The 17,821-nt window shown below is 40.6% G+C and overlaps 2 protein-coding genes across 4 annotated transcripts in view; both read left to right on the forward strand.

The window, feature by feature from the left end:
• The window catches only part of LNPEP (leucyl and cystinyl aminopeptidase), a 57,158-nt gene extending 48,099 nt beyond the window's left edge, over positions 1 to 9,059 (forward strand). For all 3 annotated transcript variants that reach the window (XM_054003395.1, XM_054003393.1, XM_054003394.1), the window contains 8 exons: positions 804 to 892; positions 1,601 to 1,781; positions 2,827 to 2,983; positions 4,344 to 4,528; positions 5,197 to 5,358; positions 6,207 to 6,347; positions 7,323 to 7,404; positions 8,404 to 9,059. In XM_054003395.1, coding sequence (XP_053859370.1) covers positions 804 to 892; positions 1,601 to 1,781; positions 2,827 to 2,983; positions 4,344 to 4,528; positions 5,197 to 5,358; positions 6,207 to 6,347; positions 7,323 to 7,404; positions 8,404 to 8,535 — 1,129 coding nt within the window. In that variant the 3' untranslated portion in view covers positions 8,536 to 9,059. The remainder of the gene's footprint in view (positions 1 to 803; positions 893 to 1,600; positions 1,782 to 2,826; positions 2,984 to 4,343; positions 4,529 to 5,196; positions 5,359 to 6,206; positions 6,348 to 7,322; positions 7,405 to 8,403) is intronic.
• A 6,042-nt stretch (positions 9,060 to 15,101) lies between these two features.
• On the forward strand, positions 15,102 to 17,580 carry LOC128821826 (acrosin-like). Its single transcript, XM_054003157.1, has 5 exons — positions 15,102 to 15,255; positions 15,537 to 15,749; positions 16,054 to 16,319; positions 16,600 to 16,736; positions 17,140 to 17,580. Exons 1-5 carry the CDS (start codon positions 15,194 to 15,196, stop codon positions 17,476 to 17,478), a joined length of 1,017 nt encoding a protein of 338 aa, XP_053859132.1. The 5' UTR covers positions 15,102 to 15,193; the 3' UTR covers positions 17,479 to 17,580.
• The last annotated feature ends 241 nt before the right edge of the window (positions 17,581 to 17,821 follow it).

The following is a 17,821-nucleotide window of genomic DNA, read 5'->3' on the forward strand; positions in this document are numbered from 1 at the left end:
ATCCAAAGCAGCGTGGGCAGCAGGGGAGGGAGGGGATTCTGCCCCTCTGCTCTGCTCTGGTGAGACTCCACCTGGAACCCTGCATCCAGCTCTGGGGTCCCAGCACAAGAAGATCATGGTACTGCTGGAGTGAGTCCAGAGTAGGTTCACAAAAATAATCATGGACATAACACCTCTCTTATACAAGGACAAACAGACAGTTTAGGCTGTTCACTCTGGAGAACAAAAGGCTCTGGGGAGACCTTACTGCATTCTTTCAAGTACTTAAAGGAAAGATGGAGACAGACTTTTTAGTAGGTCCTCTCATGATAGGACAAAGAATAATGGTTTTAAAATAAAAAAGGGTAGATTTAGACTAGATATAAGGAATGGTATTTTTATGATAAGGATAGTAAAACAGTGGCACTGGTGGCCCAGAGAGGTGGTCGATGCACCATCCCTGAAAACATTCAGGGCCAGGTTGAATAGGACTCTAAGCAACATGATCTAGTTGAAGATGTTCCTGCTCATTGCAGGGGACCTGAAAGAGATGACCTTAAAAGGTCTCTTTGAATCCAGTCTGTTCTATAAAATGTACCCATTTCTCAACATGGTGGGATTTAAAAAAATAATTTCTGTGCATGCTGTTCATGTGTTCTTTCATCATATTCTGATTATATAAGTGAGATTTATACTTTATTATTCTACACAGCATTCAGTGATTCTAGTATTATTAGTAAATAAAAGTGCTTAAATTAAAACAAACCATTCAAGGGAGATAATATGTATAGAACATGTTAGTAAACATTTGTTTTCCTTTGCAGTTACCTGTGGCATATTCCTCTCACTTACATAACAAATAGGTGCAACTTCACCCATTGCACTAATGCATATTTACTGGACCAGAAGTCAGGTATGTAACTAAAAGCTTTGGTAGCAAGTTAATTTAGGGTTACAGATACATGATTTTTCTGAGAGCACCCTTGAGTAAGATGTGAAGCTGAAGACATACAGGGTACAAAGTAATTTCAGAGATCTGGAGCAGAGCACTGCTGGTGTTGTCATCATCACAGAGCTGGCTCCCTGTAGCATTGTGTGTATAAATACATGACAGCAACTGGAACAGAATCACAGGTTTGAAATTTGTAAAAGCCTATGCTTTTCATCACAGTGCATACACACAATCTCTCAAACTATATGTTCTTTAGAGAGCAAGTTATATGAAAGTCAATTTGCCAGTTTGCTGAAATGTTAGGAAGTAACTTTCCACTGAAATATTTATTTTATTTAATTGTGTGGGAAAATATTTTATTTGGATCAGTAGATGGGGCTGTTTGAAAGAACAACAGGACAAAAGGAGAAAAATTTACTGGTGCAGCTTGGGGCAGACTGTGATAATGTTCTTTCAATCAGATGTAGGAAGAAGGATGAGGAAGTACAACCTGGAATTTTTGAGCTGTCTTTCAAAACCTTTGTGCTGGCTTTTCCTTTGTCATTGTAGGGGGAAATAGTGGGAAAGAATTTACTGTCTCTCTGGTACTAATCTACTTTGTAGACTTTGATTTGAATAAACAGTTGTTAAATGTTTGTTTCAGCTGATAACATATTGTCTATCCACTAGCTGTCATTGAACTTCCAGAAGAGGTGGAATGGATAAAATTCAACGTGGACATGAATGGCTATTACATAGTACACTATGCTGAAGACTGGAAAACGCTGATTGATCTCTTGAAAAAAAACCACACTGCTCTGAGTCCTAAAGACAGAGCGAATTTGATCAACAATATCTTCAACCTTGCACGGTAAGACTTCTATACTGGAAAAGATATTTACTATGTGTTTCAAGTTTTTTCCAAGTCTGAGAAGATCAAATTTAGTTTCTAGAGACAACTGCTTTAGAGGAAGTTTAATTCAGTCTTCAATAACATTGTTGCAACTGTTCACTGTTGCTATTGGACACAAAATGAGTACACAGAAGCTTGGTAAGTTCAAAAGAGAAAAAGACCCAGTTTTATTCAAACATCTGGTATTCATAGAATTCCAAAGGTGACCGTGGATTGGAGGATGGAATTACCACCTCTCCAACCACACCGGTCCAAAGATCAATCAATCATTTCTCTCCACCCACAGAGAAATATGTAAACTATTCTATTTATACATGAAATTGTGTGGGAACTCTGACTCTCAAATATGTAACAGAAGGCTAAAGAAGTTTTATGAAAACTTTAAAACTTTCAAAAGAACTATAAAAGAAAACACTTCTAAAAATCAGGGCAACAGTTATGTTGCCTGGATGTTATTTCCCTCTTCTTTATAGCATCATCTATTTGTTTGGATCACAGAGAGCCACATGATAGTTTCCATTTCTGGAAGACCCTGTTTTATTTAGTGCCCAATAATCTGCCTGCTAACTGTTTTCCTGTACTCTAGTGCTCCACTGTAGAAAAGTAAGCTATTTCCCTCTTAAATTTTTGCTGGTACCCTCTCATGTGTTTCACCACCACTATCAGAAGCAGGTGAGGCAGAACATTATAGATCGTCTCTTCAGAAACTGCTATTCTATCTGAGTACCCTTATTTATGATAAATATTTTCAGACATCCTTGCCACACTTCCTTACCCATTTTCAATTTTTATTAACTGGAGGCATGTTAGTGGCCATTGTTGCTTTGTTGTAATCTTGCTGAAGTTAAAATATGAACATTTCTACATGTAAATTGTTTCTTATGTCACCTCCTCTATTCACTTATCTCTCCGTTAGTGTAATGGAAAGCATCACTTCTGATTTGTTTCAGAGAATGCTTTTGTTTTATAGTCCATTTTAATGTTTGTGTTCATTGACCCATAGTCTAGGAAGAGAGTCCCTGGAAAAGGCCTTTGAGTTGATTGATTACCTCAACAAAGAGAACAGCACTGCGCCACTTACTCAAGCTTTGTTTCAGCTGAGTCTTATATACAGCCTTTTAGACAAAAAGGGTGAACAACAACTGGCAGCACGAGTCATGGTATGTCTTAGTTTTCATAAATGATAATTTAAAATAATTAGCTATAATGTTCTTTATAGTTACATTCTCTTTTTACATGTTGACTGCTGAACATATTCATTAAATTCACTAAGTTTGATGGGGACTCTAGAGAGTTGCCAGTTTTGCCAGCTTTTTCTAATGGTCTCTTACTAAAATGCTACATATCTTGGACCAGCTTCTTCCCTGTTTCCATACCATACCCATATGCCCCAAAATGTTTTGTAGGAAGTGTGGTGCAGTGGTGTCTGGGGCTATCTTAAAGTGCCCATACAAGTCAATAGAAATATGTAATTAAACAGATTCCATGTACTTCTCTTGTGCAGGAAAGTTATTTTCAAAAGTTAGAGTGGCTAGAGATCGTAGCTCTAATTGCTTTATAGAGAGACAAGAGAAAAAAACGAACTGTTTTCTGTAGAAATAGAAACACAAGGATGGTTGTCATTGTCCCGTGCCAGTTGTGTAATAGAGTAATACTAGTAATACAAAGACTTGACAGTGAAATCAATATTGTAGGTTCAGTTCTTGATGAGCATATGTCTTTCATTTCTGTGTTTACCTTCTTATTATGGAGTTTCTTCTCCATAATCATATACTGGTTTAAAATGACCTTTGCTGCTTCACAGTGTAAATCAGTAAAGGGATTTAGTCTATAAGGAAATTATTAAATGATTGGATAAAATAACAGACATTTTTTCTTTATGATAGGAAGGGATAACTAGTGAGTGCTTAAATAAACATAAGGGAAAAAAAAGCAGTATTTCAATTTACTCAAAGTTGTTATGTATCTGCTATAAACAGCCCAAGCTCTGGTTTGCAATGCAGTGTTTATGCAGTTTTATTTAAGTTCAAAATTTTCAGCTGAGATGTGATAGCTGATCAGGCATCCTGCTGTGGTTTTGGCAAGCTATGGAACTACAAAACTGAAGGGTGTTCAGCCTATAGACACACAAAAGTAATATCATTGTGCTAAATGAAGGTGTATTTACTGTGACTTGGTGAAGTTAAAGCAGATAAAAATATAGAATTTACAGTACTTTGTGATTGTAAGCTGATTACAAGCAAGTTTGAGACACGGCTCAAAGAGGGGTCTTCAGTTTCCATGTGCAGTTTAAGATGTAACCTGGCCCATCTTTCAGATTTATGTGGTATCTGATACTTACTCTTACAGTTAAGAAATAGGATGTGTAAGTTAGAATAAATAGATTAAAAGCTACTGTGTTTAGCTTCTACGGTTTGAAAGTTCAACCCTTTATTTTTTTCTTGCTTTAAACTAATTTTATATATAGAAAATCCTCTTGGAAGGATTACTAGCTATTGCTAGTAACTTTTCCTCCTTTAGCATAGGATAGAGCACTTGCTTGGAGATAAAATGGATCAACAGTACTGGACAGATGATGGGACCCTGTCTGAACGAGAGCTCCGGTCAACACTGCTGGCTTTTGCCTGCACCCATGATATAAGAAACTGTAGGACAACTGCTGCTAAGATGTTTGAGACATGGATGAAGTCGAACGGAACAATAAGGTACTACAAAAACTGAGCTTCCGCTTCTTTTACCCATCTGCTTTCCTGTTACATTGCCACCATTTTACTTGGAAAAAATACCCCAACAGCAAACAGAACAATCCAAAAAAAAAAAAAAACAAACCAAAAAAACAACCAAAAAAAAAACCAAAAACCCCACCACCACCGACTTAGTATTGATAAAGAATGTGATTCTACCTTTTAACTGTTCCACATGTAGAGGTAATGGCTGTTCGCATGACTGTGCCAGGCTTTGTCTTCAGTCTCATTTGGTTTAAATGCAAAACAAGCCATAAATTTTTTTTCATCTGAATTTCCTGAGCTGCATGCTGAAAGAAGATTACTTAGTGGCAAAGCCAAAGCACATGCAGAACTCATTCTGCTGTGGATTCATGTGCATTTTGAGCCATAGAAAATTCTCAGTTTTGTGTACAATTTGTTTTCATGTGGCTAAATGATTTGCTTTTTCCTAGTGACTGGAAGTATTAGATTGGCATGAGTTCAGTAATGCCAAGTCTTAACAATTGCTACAGAATCAAATTGCTCCAAAGAGAGGCATCTCCTTCAAGTTAATATTTTAATTTTGTGAGTTCTTTCTTATTTCGTCAGGTGAGCATTTTTGTACCCCCTATGTTTATTTGTTTTGTTGCTTTTGTTTTTCCTTGTAGTCTGTCTAGTGATGTTATGAAAGCCATATTTGCAGTTGGAGCCAAGTCTGGTGATGGCTGGGAATTCCTCCTGAAGATGTACTTTTCTTCAGTTTCTGAAGCAGAGAAAAGCAAAATGATTGAAGCCTTGGCCAGCACAGAAGATGCCAGAAAGCTGATATGGTATGAAGGAGACAAAAAGTTGTATGCTGTGTAAATTACAAGTGATAGAATCTTAAATTACAAGTGATAGAATCTTCTTGGAAAAGCGCATTTCCTTTTTCTATTGCTGAAAAAGTTTCTGATGGCTAAAGAAAATCCATCCAAATGTTTTGCACAGGCTTCCATACACACAAAGAACCTTATATTTTTCACTTAAAAATAACTTTTGTAACAGAGCAGCACAAAAAAACGATTTCTGAGTATGCATAAAGAGAAAAGAATCGAACTTACAGGCCTTGCACCACTGGTAACACAAAATTTTGGATTTTGCAGTGCAGATAGCAAAATTGCAAGCTGCTCTATAGAACCTTAAAAGACTGATTTATCTTTATACTCAAATTAATAACTACTGGAGGTATAATTTTTGTTCAGGTTTTTTTCCTCTTCTTTTTTTCATTTCTTTCTTGGGTGAAAATTTGAGTTTACATTATGTTCCTCTCTGTAGACTAAATCTTAATACTGCATGGAGAACACAAACTTGTCCTGTTAATTTAGTCTTCAGCTTCTGTCTCTTACATCTTCAATCTGTTGTTTTTCTTTTACAAGTTACTAGAATTTACTTATCTTTTCCAACGCCAGTGAAAATTTAGGTACTCAGATTAGAGCTAAGGTCATTCTGACTTCTGGAAATTAAAGCTAAGTAAATACAGTTTTTGTAATAAAATGTAACATTGATTCCTTCCAGGTGCCAGAATTTGCTTGCTTAAAGTATTATATCATCTTTCCCATCTAATTGAGGACTGTCAGGAAGCCCATGTGAACATAAAAATTACAGTTTTTTTCCTGTTTGCATATGCTTTGTCTCCTAGGCTAATGCAGAACAGTCTTGAAGGAGAAGTCATCAGGTCACAGGAGCTTTCACATATCATAGCAACCGTTAGCCAGAGTTTGCCTGGATATTTACTGGCCTGGGACTTCGTCAAAGAGAACTGGGAAAAGCTTATACGAAAGTAAGGCTTTTGATGCAGCTGAAACTTTCAAACTCACAGTGGCAAAAGCACCTGTTTCATTGTTTCAAACAAGACAGTAAATAGGAACGTTCATATAAGATTCATATTAATATTCTAAATCATGTTTTAAAATTAGAGTTTACAAATATAACTTACTACATAAAATTTGAACTCTGAACAATCGTCCTAGAGCCTCAGAGTAATTCTAAACAATCTTGATCTTAATTTCTCTTGAAAGGTTGCTGTCTCTAAGATGATTGGTTCAGTTGCAAGATATTTATGTGAATCAAATGGATTCAAAAGGACATCCAGGGAAATAATTCAGCATTTATATTTTCTGAATTGTCACAGCACTCCTAAAGCCAAGTAACCAAATATCCCACTTGCTTCAGAAATATGTTTTCTCTCACTGTCCTTGAAGGGTACCCAGCAGGAAAGCTGGCCCCCCCAAGTCTTCAAAAAGCCAAAGTCTCTGTTTCTAAATCCCAGTTTTGATTTTAAATAGTTTCATGCTGCTTAAAAAGTTTCTCCTCTATGAAAACTTCTGCTCTAGCAAGCTCTTCATAACCAATATTACAGACTTACCTCACTTGAAAGAAAACCTGGTTGCAAATTCAATTTTGGAAGAGCTTTAGAACACATACGTACCACAAATACAGATCTTGATATTCACTGTGTGGTGTCCTCGGTTCTTTACTGTTTGATCTGTGATAGAAGTTTGAAAATTTTCCATGGCTTTTCACTCTGATGTTACATTTTAGAGGGAATAGGGAGCCAGAGGCTTGGATTTCTAAGAACTTACATTTCTTTTCAAAAATAAGGTATGTAATTGTAATGAAAGGTATTGCATTTAAGTGTTTTTAATATTTTTGAACTACTAAACAAAAAAGTAGAAACAGTAGAAAAGAATGCATACGTACACCAAAACTGCATCTTAAAGTGTCTCCTAGCTGAAAATACTTGTTTGTCTTACAGGTTTCACCTAGGCTCATATACTATTCAGAATATCATTACCTGGTCAACTTCGCAGTTTGCAACGAAGGCACATCTGCTTGAGGTTGGTGGCACAATCTACTGGAAGGGGGTATTTACTAGTGCCAGTGTTGTTTTCATTTAGTTGAAGGATGAGGAAAATACATGTTCACATGTTACTTATATCCTTGACACCCTGTTAGGAGTATATGTATCAGTTGCTTTCCCTATTTCACACACGGCAAATATTTGCATAGACACTGGGAGATTATATACTGAGTCTGTGACAGAGTTGCATTACAGAGTTGAACCCAGTTACTGGTTTATAGTGTTGTGTTTTCCTGTACGCTGGAACACACTGTCTCACAAAATAATGACTTGATCTATATCTAGTTTTGATCTAGATTTTGTAAATGAGATATGCGTTCTGTATCTCTGAAATATGGTACTGTGCGATAAAAATTGCTTTTTGCTATTTTTTTCTGTCATCAGTCCCAAAGAGTTATTGTGGAAGTTGAGTATCAGCCAAGAGTTGTTTAATAGCTTTTAGAAAGCTCTGTTGTCTTCCCTAAAAAGGCTTCTTCCCTTGAAGTTAATGTATCAAGAATTGTTTACGGTTTAGTCTAATGTTTTCATTCAGATATTTGGTAGAGATAGGTGTTAATGGTTTCATTTATAATATTTTAAGTGTTACCATTGACAATTATAAAGATGATTGGGTGTGGGGGCTGTTCCAGAATGCTGAAGAGGATTGCTTGCAACAACCGATTCTTTGTCACAGAATAGGACTCCTTTTCCAGAGCTCTGCATCCTCTCTTGGCTTTGTGATATGGTAAATAAGTGTTTGCTTATTGGTGAAATGACATATTGAAACCAAATGAGTTATTGCTGCTGTATCCGTGAAAATGCTTTCCTTGCATTTTGAGAACTCCTTTGAGAGGTTTGTTTACTGCATAGATACAGACAATTCTCAAAAATGGATTTCCTGCAACATGTGTATAACCTTTGCTGCTGAACCTATTTGTCTGGCTAATATTGATTTTAATTAAGATTTTCTTTTTCTTTCTTTATTCTTGCTATGCAGGTCAAGTCATTTTTTGAGTCAAAATCAGAGGAGAGTTCTCAACTGCATTGTGTAAAAGAGGCAATTGACACAATTCAGCTCAATATCCAGTGGATGGAGAGAAACTTGGCAAAGCTACAAGAACTGCTGTAGTGCATATAATACTGTGCTGTGTCAGCCATTTAGGAGCTCTGTGAGCAGTTATTGTGTTTCATTTGGAAAAGCCAGGGTGAAACCAGGCATCACTGCAACATTGCACTATTAAGGAATTTAGATAGCTCAGGGCATGTCTCAGAAAAATTTTTATTTTCCTTGAAGCATTTTGAGCAATATGTAAGTATTTACCCTGAAACTCTTTTAATCTATAGACCAAACATCTGCACAAATGATTAAATATAATTTTATATATGAAACTTATGCCCTTTCTTTTGGAGTTGTGTTATAGTTTCTTGGCAGTGGGTTAATACTGACAGGTAAGAAAGAAAGAGTTACCGTGAGCTGTTACTTCTTTGCAGACTGCTTACTGAGCAGTAGATTTTTTCTTAATGCAAAACTGTATGTGGTTTCCACATTTGTAGATATAGAAGCTGTTGTGAAACAGAATTATATTTCAGATATGTAAGTAGTAGTGAATGTTACGAAGTTCAAGAGGCAAAATAAATACAATTCCAATTTGATTTAAGTTTGGATTTTTTTATTTTCATGGTGTTCTTTAGAAATTACACATTTAAAAATCTTATGCTAATAGATTTATTAGCATAAATATATTTATTTGATTATATATATTTGATATATAAAAGTGGCTGGATGGTAATACAGAAAAGAAGAAACAGATAGCAAAACCAAGTGTTTTAGAGATGGGATTTCTAGAAATGGTGGTTTGACTTTGGTACTTTCACTCTGAATTTATCAGATAGTTCTGAGAATCTCATCATTAGTTATCAAACTTTAACTGATTTTGTGGTATTGGTCTCTGACCAGCTGCACAGAACTGTATTTTTTTCAGGTTAGTTATCTGTTAGACTGATACTGATTTGTGCTTTTTTGACTACTGACTTCCAATTTCACTACTTGTTGCAGAGCATTTGCAGTTGATAGATTAATCAGTCACTTTATTTTTTGTAAGCTTCTGGTCTTTCATTGCCTGATAACTTGCAAATCACAGTGTAATCTGTCATTATTACTCACTCTATGCCATTAGTTTTAAGAAAGTTTCTAATTTACATTTTAATTATTTGTTCTTCTGCTATTGTAAAAAATCTTGTGAGACAGATCCTCAAAATCTTTTGAAGAATAGGAGCTAAAACACTAATGCACAACACTATAAAGATGCAATACCTGCAGTGCAATCTATGTCTTTCAGAAGTGATGAAAAAAAGCAATTTTTTAGGTTTTTTATATATATATATATATACAATACATGCAAGAGTAAACATACTTTTTTATCTTTTCATTTCACTACCAGTGTATCTTCTGTGGATTCATGCAAGCAGATTTAGAACTTTTAAATTATGGAATGAGAATTGCAATTAAGTATATGCTTGGAGTTTTTATACTGTTATGTGTTATTACTTTGATTCCTCCTTTATTTTAAATCTTTCAAATTCTACAGAAATACTATTTCCATCTTTGAATATTTTTGTATGTGTATATATGCCATCTTTTTCTTCCTAGTCACTTCTTAAATTAAATTAGAAGTCAGTAGTAAACTTCCACTTTTCTATCTCTGCTGTCCCCTCACATGTGTTTTATTTCATTCCTGGTCACAGTATTGAGTCTTTAAAACTTTAAAATCAAAACTGCGGAATAGGATCCCATCTTCCTTTTCATTTCTGCTCTGGAATTTTAAAAATTTTCACTATTCTGTTAAAATGTTTTAATGACAACTATGAAACAATAGCATGGAGCTGAGTTTTAGACAGGAAAGTGTACCAAGAAAATCTGGAAAGTTGGGGAGGTTTTTTTCATTTTACCATTTGTCGCATATGCATACTTTTGTTATGTCAGTTGTAGAGGTTTTAAAACTGTTTTTCTGTTAGGGAGTCTCCAGCCCTATTAATAAGTTGTACTGGAGTCAATTCCTCCTTCCATGAGAAATGCTTAAATATAATTCTCCTTTTTTTGAGTGTATTGGGAATTGATGAAGACTGAAATGTCTTAAGACCTGGTGCAGGGCAGACTGCCTTTGCTGGCAACGTTCATGCTGGGCATGGGTTTAGGGCAGGGTGAGGGTCAGGAAAAGGGTGAGGTGTCAGTGCAAAACAAAGAGCAGGAACCCAGTGTTAGGAGGGCTGTGAAAAAGCCTCCAAGGGAAGGTAAGGACTGCCACTCTGGTGAGAGCCAGAGAGAGTTGGATGTCCCATTAACTGGATTCTGGTTAGAGCTAGTGTGAGTATGACTAGTTAAGATTAGCCATACGTGCAGGACAAAAACTTGAACTGTTCAAGCTAAGCCAGGTAATGCAGGATTATGGAATTCTTAGTATAACTAAGTAGTACGTAGTAAGTGAGACTACCATTTGTAGGACACCAAGTATTAGGGCTGTACAAAAGCAGACTGATAATAGGCTGAAGTGTAGTAAGCAGATGTTTCCTTAGATGCCTTAGGAATTGACTTAATGAGTGAGCCTTAGCAATGCTACTGGGATAACTACAGAATTTAAATATACAGCAGGACTTCTGAAAAAGGATACATCATTGGGGCAGGGTTGATTTGGGAGTGAAGGGCCGTGTGACTAACCAAGCTTGGCCACTCCCAGAGGGATATGACTCCCACATTACCTTCAGTGTCTTTGATGCTGTTGGCACAATTGTCCAGCAGCATCCTTTCGTTGGTGGTGCAGCTCCTCATCTCAGAGGCTGTGCAAGGACAGAGTGGCCACACAGGGCTTGATCCTGCACCTGATACTGTCTTTTACCTCCTCTTCAGCTCCTGATCTCCAGCTCCATTGCTAAATTTCTTTGGTGGTAAGAGGAGAAAGCTGCTCACATCAGCACCTGCAGCTGCAGAAAGTGTTCCAGAGAGGAGAAGGCAGAGCCTGAGAGTACTGCCAGTGTGGGCACTTCTCTCCCATCACAGCTGGCAGCAGGGATTTACCTTGCCATTTGTTTCCACTCAGCATCTTCAGCCTCTCTCATACAGCTCTCATCCAGCTCAGAGAATAAGTAATGAGGGATGTGCTGCTCATCCTTACTTGGTCCTGAGGATGAACTGTACCCACTGGAAAGGGGTGTCTGGGGATAGAAGAAAAAAGTTCCATCCTGTTACTGTGGCTATTGTGCTCACATTCAGAGTGGGCATCAGATGTGCACCAGTTCAGCCATTATTATTGGGCTAGACCCTTACCCCTAGGTCTGTGCAGGCTTGCCCAGAGCCATGGAGGAGAAACATCTGTTTCACCTCTACATAAGGATAGACTGCTTTCTTCCCCCATACTTCTATTTTTAAAGGCAGGAAGATGTGTTTAACTAAATTACGCACTTAAACTGCCCTAAATTTAAAAAATGTCTGGAAAAAGGTCATCTTACTAAACAATACCACTTTCCCTCAGAAGAACAACTAGCCACATGGACCTGCCTGCAGAAGACCTCACATAGTGCCCACATAGCCCCAAGGAGATTAGTGAGTGATGTGGATTGTTGCAGCAGTAGTCCTGCTCTGTCAGAGCAAAGGCCTTCTCTTTCTGATGCTTCCAGCTATGGGGTTCATGATGCCAGTGGCTGTGCCTGACCAGTGGTATCTGCACACCCTTGCACAGGATTCAGAGGTCTGCAAAAAAGTGGCATCTGCTTTTGATATTGGGGAGCCAGCTGATACAGAAACCACAGTTAAATCAGTGCATCCATCCAAGGAGGAAATAACACCTTCTCTTGATCTCTTTTTCACTGTATCCCTTAATGGTGCACTCCTGTCGTTTGTTCAAAGTCCATTTTGCTCCAGCTTTGCAACTAGTGCTGGCAGCAAGTGTTCCTGAAATCGTGAAACCTCTTCTCAAATTTCAGCTTTGGCCAAACAACTCAGATTTGTTCATGACTCAGCAGGTTGTTTTTTTTTTTAATATTTGCATGGCACAAGGTGTCAAGATCAAATCAGCCCTATGATAATGAACTCAAGAACAAATAAGAAAATGACAGACCACTGTCTGCAGCCATCACATCATTCTTCTGACCTCTCCAAGTTAGGAGAGCCTCTGTGAGAAATCAAACTATCCAGCCCTGTGGTGAAGGCTCACACCAGAGCTGGGGAGACTTTCCCCCTTGGTTTAAAAGCTATAATATTTTTTAAAGCCTGTGGAAATAACAGTGTTTGTTCATTTAGTATCACGGCACATTTTGCTGCACATGCTGTAACATTGTGCAACAGGCGTAGGGACTTTGTGCAATGGACAAACCCACAACTGTGGTGGCCTTTCTACCAGGATCTCAGACACTTCCCTTCCAACGTCTCATACTGAATATTGACAGCATTGCTCATCATTCCTCAGTTAGTTGCTACCTCTTCATCTGTATAGCAGGGGGAAGGTACAAGCTGGGCTGGGTGTGTACAGCTCTCTTACATCCTCCCAGGCATCATCCACCTCTGCGTCCATGCAAGTCCATCACCATCACACCTCGGCATGGCTTCTCCTCCAAAAACACAGACCTGTAGTTTTTCCCATACCCATATAAAACAGCCTGTAGTATCACCTATATTGTATGCAGTGGGAATCTGAAAGTATTTGTTACAGAGGGAGAGTCTGAGAGTTTCAAACCAAAAATAAGTTTCCTACCCTGTTCCTAAGGGGGAAAAAAAAAGGAGGAGCAGGAGGGAGGGGGAGTTTCCAAACTGGGGAAAATATAAAAAACAAAGCAAAACCAAAAACCTGCTGTTTTGATCACAACAACTTTCAATGTTCAAACATCACACCTGCAGGCCTCCTTAGATCACACTTGGCAGTGGGACGTGGCCATCAACAACAAAGGCCCTCAAGAATCTGCAAGGGTAAAACTTTTGAAACTGTGCCACACGAGGTTCAGGCTTCCCTTGGTGCAGACACACTTTCCGGGGAAAACCTTTATCCTCTTTTTATTCTCTTTTTTTCTTTTTTTGTCCCTTTTTTCTCCTTTTTTTTCTCTTTTTTTTTTTTCCTCTTTTTTTCTCATTTCTCTTTCTTTTTTTTCTTTTTTTTTATCTTTTTCTCTATTTTTTCTCTTTTTCTCTATTTTTTTTCCTTTTTTTCTCCTTTTCCTTCTGCAAAAGCCAAAGGCCTAGAGCTCATGCCCACTTCACCTGAAATACCGCTGTTGGCATGGCATGAAAAGCATTTCTGCCTTAAAAGCCAAAGAACTACAGCAACAAACTGAAATAAATATTTTTGTTTCTCTTTTCCCCTGTAACCAAGGCAGGGGAAGGGGATTACCAGATTTCCTGAGTTCAAAGAAACAAAAACCCAGCCTCATCTCGTGCTCAAGTCAAATGGCAGCTTGAAGACCGGCAGCCTGGAGCCTAAGGCATGCTAGGGAGGGATTGACTGGCTGCAGTTCAGGCTGCAGTGGACCACAGCCCTCTCCTTCTGGGGCAGTGGCTGCTGATCCAAAGGTAGCCTCAGTGCCAAAGGCCCACTCTGTCCTGCCCACACTCCTCCTCCACATGTGTGCAATGGCTGATGGTGACAGTTGCTGTAGAAATAAAGTGGTATATTTTCACAGATAGCCATGTATGCAGTCCCACTCATTCTGCTGTGTGAGCCAAGGCCTCCCTGAGCTGGGATTTGCAAAATGCAGCTGTGGGCAGGCAAGTCAAGCCCAAAGGGAAAGGGTCCCTCCAAAGGGCTGGAACTGCTCACTCGGAGAGGAGGACAAGGGTGTAATGGAGTAAGGGAACACAGGTCCTAGAGGCTTCCAGCTCTTGGGGACAGCAACTGTAAATGCAGTGTCTTAGGCTTCTGACACATGATCCATCTGTGTACAGCACACTAGGGAACTTGAAACTTGACTCTGGATATCCCTGAACTTCATCAAAGGAAAGCTAAGAAAACTGGAATTTGGTAGTCAAAGAAAAGAACTTATTGGCAGTAACTGAAATGGCAGTTCAGTGCACAGCCTCTGCTGTACCTCTCGAAATAGGGGTAAGCTGTTCAGCAGTCCAGTGGAAACAACTAAATAAACAGGCTCAACTGTAAAGGGGCTCTGGCTTCTTGATGGAAAATGACTTTTAATTAGAATTCGTCATAGTTAATTTCTAAACAACACCAAAAGAGCTTAGGCATTGAGACTTTTTTTTTTCTTAAGGCCTTGAGTTACATTTGTTTAGTTGATTTTTCTGTCTCAAGCAAAGCAAGTGAAAACAATTTCACAAATTGTTTTTAAAAATCAGAATGTGTGTTGCTTTTGATTGTTGTTGCTGCAAATTCTGTAGGATTTTTTGATGACAAGTAAAATCTTGTATCATTGTCAAAGTACTGGCACAGGTTGCCTGCCCAGAGAAGCTGTGGATGCCCCATTCCTGTTATCATTTGAGGCCAGCTTGGATGGGACTCTGAGCAACCTGGTGTAGTGGAAGGCATCCATGTGCATGGCTGGGGTTTGAAACTAGTCGATCCTTAAGGTACTTTCCAATCCAGACCTTGCTGTGGTTCTGTGGCTCTATGTTGCCTTTTCCCCTGCCTTCCAGAGGCCAGCACCATGACCAGAACATGGAACCAGTCCCTCTGTGACATCAGCTCCAGGGCCAAGGGCACTGCAGCAGTGCAGTTTCTGTGGCACTACGTTGGCAGCTGCACTGGAGGTGACAAGTCCTCTCTCCTTGCAGCTGACTTCTGTTTCTGACCACAATGATTTTGCTGTGCATCCTCATCCTTCTGGCTCTGTGCAGGCCTGCACATGGCACCTGTGGGTAAGTAGCCCCAGGCTTGACCTGAGGGGACCACGGCTAAGGCTTAGGGGGTTCCCTTTGGATGCCCGCTTGCCACCTGTGTCCATACCAGTTTCCAAAACCCTGGGCAGGAGCCTCAGTTTATCACCAGTACCCCGGTGGCTGGCACCACTTGTCTATGGGGCTCAAGCAGAAACAGGCCAACATACGCACACTCCAGGCAGTTCCCTGGCCCCGCTGGGTTTGCAACCAAAGCCTTGTGGAAGCCTTCTCACAGGACAGTAATGAATTTCTGCTTACAGACAGACCTGTGGTCTCCGGCCCATGGGTACTACGCTCGGCTCAACACGTGTTGTGGGTGGCACAGATGTCATGCCAGGGATGGGAGCCTGGGCAGGCATTGCCAGTGTCCGTTGCTACTGGAACCCACCAGTATCTGTGCATGTCTGTGGAGGGACCCTCGTCAGCGCACAGTGGCTCCTCACAGCTGCCCACTGCTTTGTCAACATCACAAAGTAAGGAGGACCTAGGTACAGGGATATCCCCATACCACCAGTGCATACTATTCCCATCCCATTTCCTTGCAGTGTGCCTAGTGCCTTGACATTGCAGGGCCCAGCTGGGACACTGCTCAGGGAGAAGAGTGGGCTCATGCCGCTGCTTCCTAGCAGCCTCCAGCTTAACATATTTTGAGTCTTTCTTTCACTCACTGTAGTCCTTTTTTCCTCTCTGCCTCAGGAAGCAGAAGGCAGGGAAGTGCTGGTCTGTCACAGCACATGATTCTACTCCCTCTCACCCCTCTCTCCATCTGCCTTCCAGTCCCCTCAGCGAGTGGGCCATCGTGCTTGGGGCCACCTCGTTGGGCCAGTCAGGCCCTGATGTGGAAGTGCGCCGGATTAAGCAGCTGATCATTCATGAAAAATATACTCCTGAACTTGAGTATAATGACATCGCCTTGCTGGAATTGGACCGGCCAGTCCGGTGCAGGTCTTCCATTCAGACTGCCTGCCTGCCTGGTCCTTCGGTGAAAGTATCGGAGCTGAAAAACTGTTATGTTGCTGGCTGGGGTGACAGAATTGTAAAATGTGAGTTTCCATAAAGGACCTGTGCCCTGAGGGCAAGGCTGGCACACAAGGGAGGGATGTATGGGGCTTCCTGACAGCAGAAGCCAAAATGAGAGTTGGGCTATGGGATATATACCTCTGGAGACATGGGTCTGGCCTGCTGCCCAACGCCAGACAGCAGTGACACAGCAATCCAACAGCTCTCTAGAGGCAGAGCTAAGCCCTAGGGAAGGACTTCAACACACAGACCAGAAGAATAGGCAAGGAGCTGCTGGGAACTCATTCCTTTCCCTGCTCACAGCATCAGGTAGAGATGTCCTGCAGCAGGCCAAGGTCCAAGTCGTCGATAAGCAGCTCTGCAACAGTAGCGAGTGGCTGCAAGGGTATATCTACGACTTCCACGTGTGTGCTGGGCAAGGCGGTGTTGGCACCTGCCAGGTAGGAGCGTGCTATGAGTCCCCCAGCCCCCAGCAGTGTGGGCAGCCCCCCATCACACCACCCAAGCACAGCCCAGCACCTGCTTTCCCTGGTCAGTTGCTCTCAAAGCCCCAGCTCTGCACCACCGCTGGAGCTTCCACCCCCTTTCCCATCTGTGGGTCCTTGCTCCAGTGAGGTCCAGATGCCAACCCTGAAACATCCACACACAGGGGAGACAGAGAGTCTCACCTAACAGGCCCCCAACCTGCTCCCAAGGGTGTCAAGGTTCTGCAGGTCCCAGCACTTGAGCAGAGCCTTGCTCTGCCAGGAATCCAGTTCTGGCAAGGGCTGGGAAAATAAAGGAGCCAGCTAACTGCTGACAGAGGCAAGCAAAAGCACCTTAATCCTCTCTGCTCTGCTTCAGGGTGACAGTGGGGGGCCTCTTGTCTGCCAAGATAAGCGTGCTGGCTTCTTCTGGCAAATTGGTGTGACCAGCTGGGGAGTAGGCTGTGCCAGACCTAAACGGCCTGCAGTCTCCAGCTCCACTCAGTACTACTACAACTGGATCTGGACCACAATGGGAAAAAGGCCAGCACCAGCAGTTACTCCAGCGCCAGCACCAGCGCCAACATACACCGCAGCCCCCCTGCAGACAGTAACTCCAAGACCAACACAACCCTGTCCATTTCCACGTGAAAAGCTGCTGCAATTCTTTAATCTGCTGAAGGATATCTTGCGTTACCTAAAGGAAAAAATGTTTTGAACTGCAAAATGGACCACCTGCAGTTCAGGCTAAAGTGGACCACAACCCTTTCCTTCTGTGTTATATTAATTTGAAATTCATTAAACTGAATTAAATTTTAAATTGTAAGAAGAAAAAAAAAAAAAAAAAAAAAAAAGAGACCTGTATTTTCTGCTCTGAGAATACTCTCCATCCAAATTTTCTAAAATCCTACTGGCTTGATAATTGCCCAAGCAGCCCTTAACTCAGGGAACCCTTCACCCTCATCTAGGAAGAATTTGGCTTCACACTCCCTTCTGTACAGATCAATGTCTTCCCTACAGATATTAATATATCTACAGTGGAAAAGTAGCATCTGGCTCCT

Source organism: Vidua macroura, chromosome Z (assembly GCF_024509145.1).
Source record: "Vidua macroura isolate BioBank_ID:100142 chromosome Z, ASM2450914v1, whole genome shotgun sequence".
NCBI classification, from domain to species: Eukaryota; Metazoa; Chordata; class Aves; order Passeriformes; family Viduidae; genus Vidua; species Vidua macroura.

What these genes read in the sequence shown, in the direction of transcription:
- LOC128821826 (XM_054003157.1), top strand. Translation starts at nt 15,194, where the DNA reads ATGATTTTGCTGTGCATCCTCATCCTTCTGGCTCTGTGCAGGCCTGCA. An exon ending in CCTGCACATGGCACCTGTGG is followed by an intron (nt 15,256 to 15,536) that starts GTAAGTAGCCCC and finishes TTCTGCTTACAG; the next exon opens with ACAGACCTGTGGTCTCCGGC. An exon ending in GGGTGACAGAATTGTAAAAT is followed by an intron (nt 16,320 to 16,599) that starts GTGAGTTTCCAT and finishes CCCTGCTCACAG; the next exon opens with CATCAGGTAGAGATGTCCTG.